The 12,112-nt window shown below is 37.5% G+C and overlaps 1 protein-coding gene across 2 annotated transcripts in view; it reads right to left on the bottom strand.

Annotated features, from left to right (window-relative positions):
* Positions 1 to 3,918: 3,918 nt before the first annotated feature.
* LOC104249212 (histone-lysine N-methyltransferase ASHH2-like) overlaps positions 3,919 to 12,112 on the bottom strand; it is a 28,211-nt gene continuing 20,017 nt past the window's right edge. For both annotated transcript variants that reach the window (XM_009805596.2, XM_009805598.2), the window contains exons 17-18: positions 6,280 to 6,325; positions 3,919 to 5,280 (exon numbers count right to left, since the gene is read on the bottom strand). In XM_009805596.2, the coding sequence (XP_009803898.1) occupies positions 4,159 to 5,280; positions 6,280 to 6,325 (1,168 nt within the window). In that variant the 3' untranslated portion in view covers positions 3,919 to 4,158. The remainder of the gene's footprint in view (positions 5,281 to 6,279; positions 6,326 to 12,112) is intronic.

Here is a 12,112-nt window from a genome sequence, read left to right as displayed (position 1 = left end):
TATTAGAATTAGTCTTAGATGAACTGAAACTTTTTGTTATCAAAGATTCGTTAAAGAAACAAAAAGAAAAATAATTTGAAGGGAATATACATGTGTCTATGATGACATTATTTATTAGATGTATGTATATTCGTATTTGATTACTTTTCTTTAATTTGACAGTGATATCTTTGTTTGTCTGGAAATGTTCTTCAATTCAAATAAAGAATACATGAAATGAGAAGTAAAGAGACTAAGGGGAAAAAAGAAAATAATGCAACTTTTTTTTTGGTAGTTAAGACATAGCAATTTATTATGAAAGTGAGAAATATGTAGAATTCAACAAAAAGATGCTGAAGTTAGGATATGAAACACCAAACAATCTACTTAGAGAAAGCTAACAAAATATAATATCGAGGATAAAAATTGAGCTTATCTAACTCCATTGCCGATTTAGTCTATAGTGTCCCTGTATAGAACACTTCTTGTATCACCAATCTTATAACCACTTCAAGTCGTCTCTGCAAGTTCCTGAAACACTTTCTTGCTATAAATAGCAGATACTATCTGATAAAGTCATTTTATACATCTTCAGAACATGCTACTTATTATTCATTTTATACATCTTTGCAACATGTAACTTACTGTTGGTTTAATTAGTTTCCAATTGTATCAGCATACAACTAACATAAAAAAAAAAATGCCTCGCTTAATCTATCAACTTCAACTCAAATAGTCATCCATATGCCTATTAAAAATACTCAACTTTAGTCTTATAACCGTCTTAGATATATGTACACATTTGAACCTAAAAACAACATTGACATTCTAGGTAACATTAAAGAGATTGCACCAATTGTTACGGATGTGAACTTGCTGATGTATAAAGAGAGAACAATCTCATTATTATTAATATTAATTATAATTTAGGTCTATGAATCGATAATTCAGTAAGTACATCAAAAATGAGTTCAAAAGGTAAATATTTAAACTTCAGTTGAAATTGATAATGGCCAATATCGCTCTAAATCTTGAGTATTCATTATCAGTTGATGATCTAATGTGACAAATGTGCGCTGTAGTCCGGCAAGTTTTCCCCGCAAAAGCTTAATATGAAAAAATCCTTAATAAGCAAAATGGTATTTTAATTTCTATTAATAGTATTACACCATTTGAAAGCAATAAGAGCATCTTTTTTACTTAATTTTTAACTTATAAAAAAAAAAGTGCCTAAACAACAATATTGATTTATTGTATTTTCTATACAGTAAATTTGCATTCATAAATCACAAAGTTGAAGCTTAATCTGCATCACTGCAAGGGAGGAGTGATGCACTTTTACCATGTTAAATTCACCTGATTTGCCAACACAATCACAACCTCTTCATTCATTCCTCCGGCTCCTCATCCTCACAGTTCTCTCCTCTCCACCACTCACTTCTTCATCCTTCTCCATAAACTCAAAGATCAAAAGCTGGATTTGAAGTGGATGGAGGGTGTGTGTTTGAAAGGAAGTGCTACTGTAATATTTATGGGCTTGGTTTTTGTCAATATTACGTTACGGATGCTGAAGTTACGGGACTTAATGGAATAAACAACGTGGGTATAAGACCTTGATAAAGAAGGGAACGTGGATGAAAAGAAATAAATGTTAAGATAATAAAGAATGACATAAATTAGATGTATTTAATTTTTTGCATATTTTGTAGATGTAAAGAGAATAGAAAACGTTTTAGAAAAAGAGATTGAATAGTATATTAATGATGAAAGAAATAAATAACGCATGCTTAATTCTTAGCAAATTTTAAATGCAAAAATAAGGAAAAATATGTAAAATCTAAGAAAAAAAGATAAATGTGATCATTGGCCAAAGAAACATGCCATATCATCATTTATTTTCCCAGCTTTATTATATATATAGATATAGATATAGATTCAACAAAATATAAAATAAGTTTTATTCTAACTTAATTCCACTTAATCCACTTAATTCCTTGAACCAAACAAATCTAGTAAATATCTAGATTCGAACTGGTTCCAATTTAAAAAAATTTAATGGGTATAGGAATGGTACTGCGCCCATATTTTGTGGTTTGTACAGATTCGACTCCCCAAATAAAACAAAACTTTCCTGAAATAGCTTATGTAGTAGATAAGATTTCCCTTAAAAGTATAATTCAGAGAATAGTTTGGGATTTGTACTTACTCGACTCCTCCCATTTATTTTATACTTATCTCACCATGCATATTTACGAGAGCATATCAATAAGGATAAAATTGAAAACTCAGAGTTAAATAATTTTTAAATATAAAAATATATTACAATTTTTAAAACAGACATCATATAAAATAAAACAAATAGAGTAACAATTACGACACAGAACCTCAGAAAAAAGGTCTTCGACAAATTTTTCTTTTTGGTTGTTGCGGAGGAATAACACTTACTCCAAAATGCAGAGGTATATCAAAAGAACTGTTGAAACAGTGACTTCAGGAATAGTACAACAGTTAGCAGTAACGTTATGAAATGGATGCATAAGATAAGATACAAGAGTGGGACTCAAAAGTCCTTCAGCCTTTTTCCACATCCCTGTGAAGTATCACTATTCACTAGCAGTGGCGGACCCAAGTGGTGGCTAGCGGGTTCAACTTGGTGGCTAGCGGGTTCAGTTGAACCCGCTTTACAAAAAAATAATACTGTGTATATGTATAAATTAGGATTAAAGCTGTGTAAATTTTGTATAACTATTTCTTTGAACCCACTTGACAACTACTACTATTTTACGACTAAAGTTATATACTTCTAAGATTGAACCCGCTTGCACAAAATCCTGGGTCCGCCACTGTTCACTAGTATGTTTCTAAATTGTCAAGACGGGTAATAATTGCTCGAGTGGATTTAGCAAGTGCCTATCGTCTTAAATTAAAAGAGGGATATGATACAGAAGATAAGTTGAAGATGCATGAAATTCTAAGACAGAGTAAGGATCATCTAGTAAAGCTTCTTAATGAGGTGGAAGTTAATGAAACACCATATGTGGCTAGATTATAATTGTTGAAGTTGGAAGATGAGTACATAAACAGTCGACCAAATTTAGCAGATTATTGGGTTATGGTGAAGCAGAGACCTAGCTATAAGGTGATTGGCAGGTACTTTGATGGATGGACAAGTCGAAAAACACTGCTGAAAACCTGGTGTTTCATCCGTATCTAAAAACCTGATGACCATCAATGCTTACAGTCTAGTGCGACTGATGAGTCTTTCCACATAATAGGTGTGGATTCCATTCTCTCAGTCCCCCTTTCCCTTCCCACATGTAATAGAAAATTTAAAATAGTAATAATTTTGAAGAAAAAAAACACGCTTGTATGATGTAACTACTCATATCTCTTGTCTCCCTTCCTTCCCTTTCCCTCATGTTTTCATGAAAAATATTTTTCTGAAAAATGTTTTCGGTTGGTGAATAGAAAATATATTACAGAAATCATATGGCTCAGCTACAAGTCAAACTTAAACCAAACTGAAAAGTAGAATGTAGTTTCAAAATATAAATGGTTTGATTCGGCTTGGAATGTACTCAAACCGTGCTTTTCCAGTTTGGTTAATTTTCCCAAACTATATCAGTAAAACTATGCACGCCAGGAGTATATTTTTTACAATTAAAGAACTCATGAGTTCACGCCAGACGCCAGACGCCAGCAGAAGTTCAGCAGGTCCATTACCTCAAAAAATGGAAGGAAAAGAAAAGAAATCTACTATATACAGATTTACATAAGCTAAATGCCCCTAGCAGAATTAATTTCTAGGTCAACGCATACACTAATATGCAGAAGCAACAACCAAGTAATCAAATGGGTCATAAGCAAGTGCACGAGGAAGTCACACGCACGCCATTCCATAGAGGCCATCAGACAATTTTTTTAAGAAAAATCAATTAATAACGAAAAGAATGAGCCAGTTTACCTCTTTGAGGCATTAAGGTCACTGTCAATGCATGACATCAAATAAATCAGAATAACTTTGGTCCTAAACCTAAAAAAAAATTATGAAAGAATCAAATTTACAAATCTAAACGGTGCTTTTCATTTTCTGTTGGTGACAGAGAATTGCAAGTACAAAAGGAGAAGCACTGGAGAAAATTTGGAAGCTGCTGCAAACTTTGCCTCTATAAGATAAAACTAATACCTGTGGGAAGTATGCTGTCGTAAAGTATGCCCCAAATCTTGCATTCCAAGGTTATGCTCCACCCAACTAGGAGTACTTCTGAACTCATCTTCCCTGCTTGCTACACCTGCAATGCACATGCTATTTTTTGAGTTGTTTCCTGTGTATTCCCAGCCACTTCTTATCCGAAGCCAGGGAGGTGCTAATTTTGAATTATTGTACTTTTGCTTCCTAAAGTATCTCCTTCCCGCGTTACAAGAGTCACTAGCTCGTTTAGAGCCAAGTTGGTATCCAGTGCCATCCTGAGGCTGGTATGCTCCAGGTACGCTTGGAGGATTTTGAGCCAAGTGACCAGGAGAAGAAGTATGACAATCTTGTCCAGTATTTTGAGGTAGTTCACTGATTGCCCCCGGATTAGCAGCAGAAGGCACAGATTCTCTTCTATCACAGGGATATGGAGGCAAAGGAGGAAAAGGCTGGAAAGGTATTCCTGGGGCAACAGTCCAAGCATCAAATCTTCCTTTTTGAGGAGACCCAAATTGCTGCACCTCAGAAAATGGAATTCCATAAGAGACAGGCAATCGTGAAATGAACCGCTGCTGCAAGTTCCCCATAACGACTGGCTGTTGATGTTCTCTGCATCTACATTCTTCGGGACTACAAATAGCTGCTGAAGACGCATCAGATAAAACCCTACAAGCTTCAACCGGGAATAAAAATCCAGGAGGGAATTCATAACCAGGGGGAGCGTCGTAATCTAGGACCTGCCTTCTGTCATCAGCTACATGGCTCTCATTTCTTGGATCTGGCTTTTCTTCAGCCTCTTGATCCCACCGACTTTTATGCTTACGTTTCCTTGGCCTAGAGGTTGCCCCGATATCAGAACATGAAGCAGAGGAGCCATCAGGCACACAAGCATCTGCTTGAACAGATGAAACTGTTGAATGGCAGGTATTCTGAGCTGCTTCCGAAGGTTTACCACCAAAATCGCACCATGGATTTTGTGATGCTAGACACCTATTGTAAGGTGAACCAGAATGCATGTTGATTCGGCTGTCATCTCTGTCAATGCAGCTTCTGTTCCTGAGAGGTCTGTGTAACCACCTATCTCTAAAGTTCCTTGCAATTTGATGAACCTGACATGCAGTAAATTACATGGATACTTTATCACCTAATGGTTCTGATAAAGAAAATTTCTAAACAAAGTAATTTAACAGGAAAAAACTCCTGCAATCAGGCTACAGATATAAATCAAAACATAGAATCAGCAATAAAAACATAACAAGAATGGGAAAAATCTATTGCAATGGGTAAAAGAAAAAAAGAACAGAAGCATACACATAAGGTCGAGAAAAAGCAGTAAGAATAAAGTGCATGCAATCATTGTCCGGCAGCACTAGTAAATAGCATACTAACCTTCGTGGATAAGACCATAGAGCTAGCCCAAATAGCACCTCACTTACCAAGTTCTATCAAGCTAATTTAAGTTTAATAGCTAAGATTAGCAGAAAATTGTATTTCATTCCCAACTATAAGATGACAGACCCAGGTCAAACAATCCTTTATCCAGACTAGCTCTTTCTTCTATCAATCAGTCAAGTAGTGATCTTTTCGGGTACGTTGCATGCTCTTTTAACCCAGGGCTACCTCTTTCCTTCCTTCCTTCCTGTCTTACAAGGGTAATTAAGATGCTAGTCTCTTACTTATCCATCATCCCCAAATGTGGTTAATTTGAAATTGGGAAATCAGTAGCCTAAATCATTTATAGCAAGATTAAAACAAGCACGATGACAACATGAAATAATCTTGACGAAACCAGCTTTCCTCGTGCATCTACACAACATCAAGCAACAAGCACAAACAGAACTGCGAGTTCTTTTTTCTTTTTTTTTCTTTTTTTTTTTTTGAGAAGGAACAGAACTGCGATTTTTTTTTTTTTTTTTTTTTTTTGAGAATGAACAGAACTACGAGATAACTATGAAGCATTTCAATTTCATATCAATATGAAATTTCGACTCTTTTTAAGAATCGATTAAATGCAGATATTTCGCTGGAACAATTAAAAGGAAAAAGAATGTGATTCTACAACCACTTGATGGAAACAAAAGACCTGCATGGTAACCAGAATGGATTACCTGTTTGTCTTTGTGCTCTGTCAATCCCAAAATTGAGTCCCTAAAGCTGCAGAGCCAAAAACAACACTTCAGAGGTGATTTGGAATCTGGGTTTATCACTTGCAAAGGCATAGTATAAACGTGATTTTTAGAGAATTACGACAAGCAAAAGCAGGTTAAAAATTTGATGGGTGCCACATATGACGGAACACACAATCTTAAGTAGTCAGTCAGCATTTGGAGAGATGTTATCGCCATAATAATCAGGAAACACGTGTCATAAATAGGAGTAATGTAGGGTTTTACCAGATTTGGATGAATTATTTATGAAGAACTCTCTTGAGAGAGCATCCCTTTGTGTTAATATACTTTACCTCTTTAATTGAACCTCTCTTAGATTCTTCTTGCAAGTATTCATGTATGAGTTCAATTTCTCTTCCCCTGGAATCATTTCTTGTAGTTAAATTGCTAGTTAGTAGGTATTACTTGCTTGGGTTGACTGGTTGCTTCTTCTATTAAATTCTATCCTTTCTTTCTTATTTTATCTCTATCTTCTCATTTCTTTCTAGTTGTTGCTCTAATTGTTTAATTTCCCATATTCTTTCCGTCGTCACGAGGGAATAGTAGTCTGGAATATCATAAAAGTTCATTGATGAGAGAATGCACGGGAGAAAAATCTATTGATTAATATATTGACAATGATACAATGAGCCCTATATATATATATATAAAATACATGTCCTACTCCTAATACATATGGGATTAGGGTTATTTACTACTATTTTAACTATCAAACTAACACTCCCCTCAAGCTGGTGCATATAAATCATATGTACCGAGCTTGTTACATATATAACTAATACGAGGACCAATGAGGGACTTGGTGAAAATATTAGCAAGCTGATCATTCGACTTCACAAATTTTGTAGCAATATCTCCCGAGAGTATCTTTTCTCTAACAAAGTGACAGTCAATCTCGATGTGTTTAGTTCTCTCATGGAACACTGGATTTGACGCAATATGAAGAGCAACTTCATTATCACACACAAGTCTCATCTGACTAATCTCACCAAATTTCAACTCCTTGAGCAACTGTTTGATCCAAATTAGCTCACATGTCGCCATAGCCATTGCTCGATATTCTGCTTCTGCACTAGACCGAGCAACCACATTCTGTTTCTTGCTCTTCCAAGACACCAAATTTCCTCCTACTAAGACACAATATTCAGATGTAGAACGTCTATCGGAAGGTGATCCTGCCCAATCAGCATCTGAGTATCCAACGATCTGCTCATGGTCTCGATCCTCAAACAATAAGCCTTTGCCTGGAGCTGATTTTATATACCGAAGAATGCGGACAACTGCATCCCAATGACTATCACAGAGAGAATCCATAAACTGACTCACAACACTCACAGGAAAGGAAATGCCAGGTCTAGTCACTGTGAGGTAATTTAATTTACCAACAAACCGCCTATATCTTGCAGGATCGCTAAGAGGCTCCCCCTGTCCTGGCAAAAGTTTAGAATTCGGATCTATCGGAGTGTCAACAGGTCTACAACATGTCATTCCTGTCACTTCAAGAATGTCTAAGGCATACTTCCGTTGTGAGATCACAATACCTGAGCTAGACTGAGCGACCTCAATACCCATAAAATACTTTAATCTGCCCAGATCCTTAGTCTGAAAGTGCTGAAAGTGCTGAAAGAGATGTTGCTTCAACTTACTAATACCATCCTGATTATTGCCGGTAATAACAATATTGTCAACATAAACGACAAGAGATTTGAAGTAGAATGTCGATAAAATACAGAGTGATCAGCTTCACTATGAGTCATGCCAAACTCCTGAATAATTGTGCTGAACTTACCAAACTAGGCTCGAGGAGACTGCTTTAGACCATAAGAGGGACCGGCGCAACCGACATACAAGGCCACTAGACTCCCCCTGAGCAACAAAACCAAGTGGTTGCTCCATATAAACCTCATCCTCAAGGTCACCATGAAGAAAAGCATTCTTAATGTCCAACTAATAGAGAGGCCAATGGCGAACAGCAGCCATAGATAGAAAAAGGCGGACTGATGCAATTTTAGCCATGGGAGAGAAAGTATCACTGTAATCGAGTCCAAATATCTGAGTATATCCTTTGGCAACAAGACGAGCCTTAAGTCGATCAACTTGGCCATCTGGACCAACTTTGACTGCATACACCCAACGACAACCAACAGTCGATTTACCTGAAGGAAGAGGAACAAGCTCCCAAGTACCATTCGTATATAAAACAGACATCTCGTCAATCATAATTTGTCGCCATCCGGGATGAGACAGTGTTTCACCTGTAGACTTAGGGATGGAAATAGAGAACAAAGATGACACAAATGCACAATGGGATGATGAAAGATGGTGGTAACTTAAACCGACATAATGAGGATTAGGATTAAGTGTGGACCGTATACCTTTTCGTAGTGCAATCGGTTGATTAAGAGACAAGTCCGCAGTAATAGCAGGGTCAGGTGCAGGACGTGAATCAACTGGGCCTGATGCTGGGCGCGGACGACGATGATAAATCAGGAGTGGTGGAGCTGTAGAAGGTTGAACTGGATTAGGTGGTGGCACTGGATCTATAGTTGGTGCAACTGGACTAGGTGGTGGTACTGGACTCGGTGGTGGCACTGGAGCTATAGGTGGTGGAGCTGCAACTGGAACTGTAGATGGTGGAGCTATGGAGGAAGATGAATGGGAAATAGGGATTGAATCTCCAAAAGAAGGAACTGGTAACACCTCAGAAATATCTAAGTGATTAACTGGACCTGTGAAGTATGATTGGGTTTCAAAGAAGGTAACATCAGCAGACATAAGAAATCACTGAAGGTCAAGAGAATAACATCGATATCCCTTTTGCGTTCTCGAGTAACCCAGAAATATGCACTTAAGAGCACGAGGAGCTAACTTATCATTTCCTGGAGTAAGGTCATGAACAAAGCACGTCCTTCCAAAGACACGGGGTGGAAGAGAGAACAAAGGTAAGTGGGGAAACAGGACAGAGAATGGAACTTGATTTTGGATAGCTGAAGATGGCATACGATTAATAAGATAACAAGATGTAAGAACTGCATCACCCAAAAAACACAGCGGAACATGAGATTGTATGAGTAGGGTACGAGCAGTTTCAATAAGATGTCTATTCTTTCTTCCAGCTACCCATTTTGTTGGGATGTGTACGGACAAGATGTTTGATGAATAATCACATAGGAGTTCATAAACTGTTGAAATGGGGAAGACAAATACTCTAGGGCATTATCACTACGAAATGTGCGCATCGAAACCCCAAATTGATTTTAAACTTTAGCGTGGAAGGTCTGGAAAATAGAAAACAACTCAGATCGATTTTTCATCAAAAATATCCAAGTGCACCTGGAATAATCATCAATGAAACTGACAAAGTAGTAGAATCCTAAGGTAGAACTGACCCGACTAGGACCCAAAACATCTGAATGGACTAAAGTAAAAGGTGACTCTGCTCGATTATCAAGACGCCGCGGGAAATGGGAGCTAGTATGCTTACCGAGCTGACATGACTCACACTCTGGAGTGGACAAGTGAGACAAGCCAGGTACCATTTTCTGAAATTTTGACAAACTGGGATGTCCTAACCGTTTATGTAATAAATCTGGTGAATCAGTAACGGGACAAGTTATTGGAGGAAGACAAGATGCGAGTCCATGTGATTTTGCAAAGATAAGGTAATAAAGTCCATCTGATTCACGTCCGGTACCAATGATCCGCCATGTACTGCGTTCCTGTATAAAAACAAGGTCATCAAGAAATAAAACAGCAGATTTAAGTGATTTGGCTAAGCGACTAACGGCTATGAGATTAAAATGACTACCAGGAACATAAAGAACTGGGTCTAAAGGTAAGGAAGGAAGTGGACTTGCTTGACCTATTGCAGTTGCCATGGCTTGAGAACCACTGGCCATTGTGACTGTTGGAAGAGATTGAGAATATGAAATACTAGTGAAAAGAGATTTGTTACCAGAAATATGATCAGATGCACCTGAATCAATGACCCAAGACTCAGAGGTTGAAGATTGGGAGACACAAGTCACGCTACTATCTGTTTAAACAACGGAAGCTATCCCTGAAGATGTCTGTTTACATGCTTTGTACTGAACGAACTCAATATAATCCGGTAAAGAAACTATCTAGATTGGATTCAATGCATTGGATTCAACGGATTGTGAGTTAAACGCTTTTGATACGAATGCCATTATAATATTGTGCCGGAAAAAACAGAAATTTTCTGGGAATCATTGTTCACGCTGGAAAAATCAATGCAGCTCGCCGGAAAATTCCAAAGTTGCCGGAATCTGTCGGAAATAGTACCAATCGACTCGAAATTTATGTGCGACTAGGCTGTCCTCAAGAAGCTTGGCCAAAAAATGGTCGGGGAATCGCAGATCTGGGTGGCGCGTGGAGGTTTCTGAATCTAATGGTGGTGATGGTTTGTGCACAACACTAACCAAACATAAGATGACGCAAATAAGTCACTTAGGTCACCGGAAAATTGCACAGTGACTGAATTGTTTCTTCCCGGATGTCGCTGGAATGACGCACAATGATCTTTAATCACTAATGCTCTGATACCATGTGAGAATGCACGGAAGAAAAATCTATTGATTAATATATTGACAATGATACAATGAGCCCTATATATATATATATATATATATATATATATATATATATATATATATATATATATATTACATGTCTTACTCCTAATACATATGGGATTAGGGTTATTTACTACTATTTTAACTATCAAACTAACAATTGCGAATAAACAAATGTAATATACTCATCATAAATGGATACGAGATGAAATTCTAGCAGCTCTTCCCCGATTTAGAAATTTAAAAACAAAATCAAGTTTCAGTTCCACAATTTAGAAATTGCAATATGGTGGCATATTGATATTGCAGTTGTGCAACCTTTGTTTCTGCTACCATTTTTTTTCCTTCTCTTAAATAACTAATGTAAAAGAGTTCCACTTTCGCAGATGACACTCTTATATTTTGTGGGGTAGATAAATCTCAAGTTCAGTTCCTTAACCTCACTCTGATGCTTTTTGAAGCCATGTTTGGTCTCCACAGTAACATGTCTAAAAGCATCATTTTCCCCGTTAATGTGGTTTCTGAGCTGGAAGAGTTGGCAGATATTATGTATTGCAACACTGGTTCCTTCCCTACCTCATATCTTGGTCTTCCTTTGGGTGCCAGTCAGAGATCAACTGAAATATGGAATGCAGTTGTTGAAAAGTTTGAGAAAAGGTTGACTTCTTGGCAGCAGCAGTAACTATCTCTAGGTGGCAGATTAACACTAATCAACAGTGTTTTGGATAGCATACCTACCTATTTCATGTCCCTCTTTCCAATGCCAGTCAAAGTGCATAAACAGCTTGACAAGATTAGGAGATCTTTCCCATGGGAAGGTAACAGCTCCAGCCACAAATTCCACCTAGTCAAATGGGCCAAAGTCACACTTCCTAAAACACTAGGAGGTCTTGGGGTCAAAGACCTAGCACTTCACAACAAGAGCATGTTAATGAAATGGCACTGGAGGTATAACCAAGAAGATGCTGGCCTTTGGAAGGAGATAGTTCAAGCAAAGTATGGGGCTAATAGTCACTAGTGTACCAATGCTGTCAGAACACCTTATGGTACTGGGTTATGGAAGGGTATCAGGAAACTATGGGATGACGTCTCTTGCAACACATCTCTTCAGGTGGGAAATGGGGCACTCATTCAATTCTGGAAAGACAAATGGCTGGGACACACTACTCTAAAGGAGG

Source organism: Nicotiana sylvestris, chromosome 6, assembly GCF_000393655.2.
Source record: "Nicotiana sylvestris chromosome 6, ASM39365v2, whole genome shotgun sequence".
NCBI classification, from domain to species: Eukaryota; Viridiplantae; Streptophyta; class Magnoliopsida; order Solanales; family Solanaceae; genus Nicotiana; species Nicotiana sylvestris.
The sequence above is the reverse complement of the archived record's forward strand: the minus strand, read 5'-3'. Positions and strand labels throughout refer to the sequence as shown.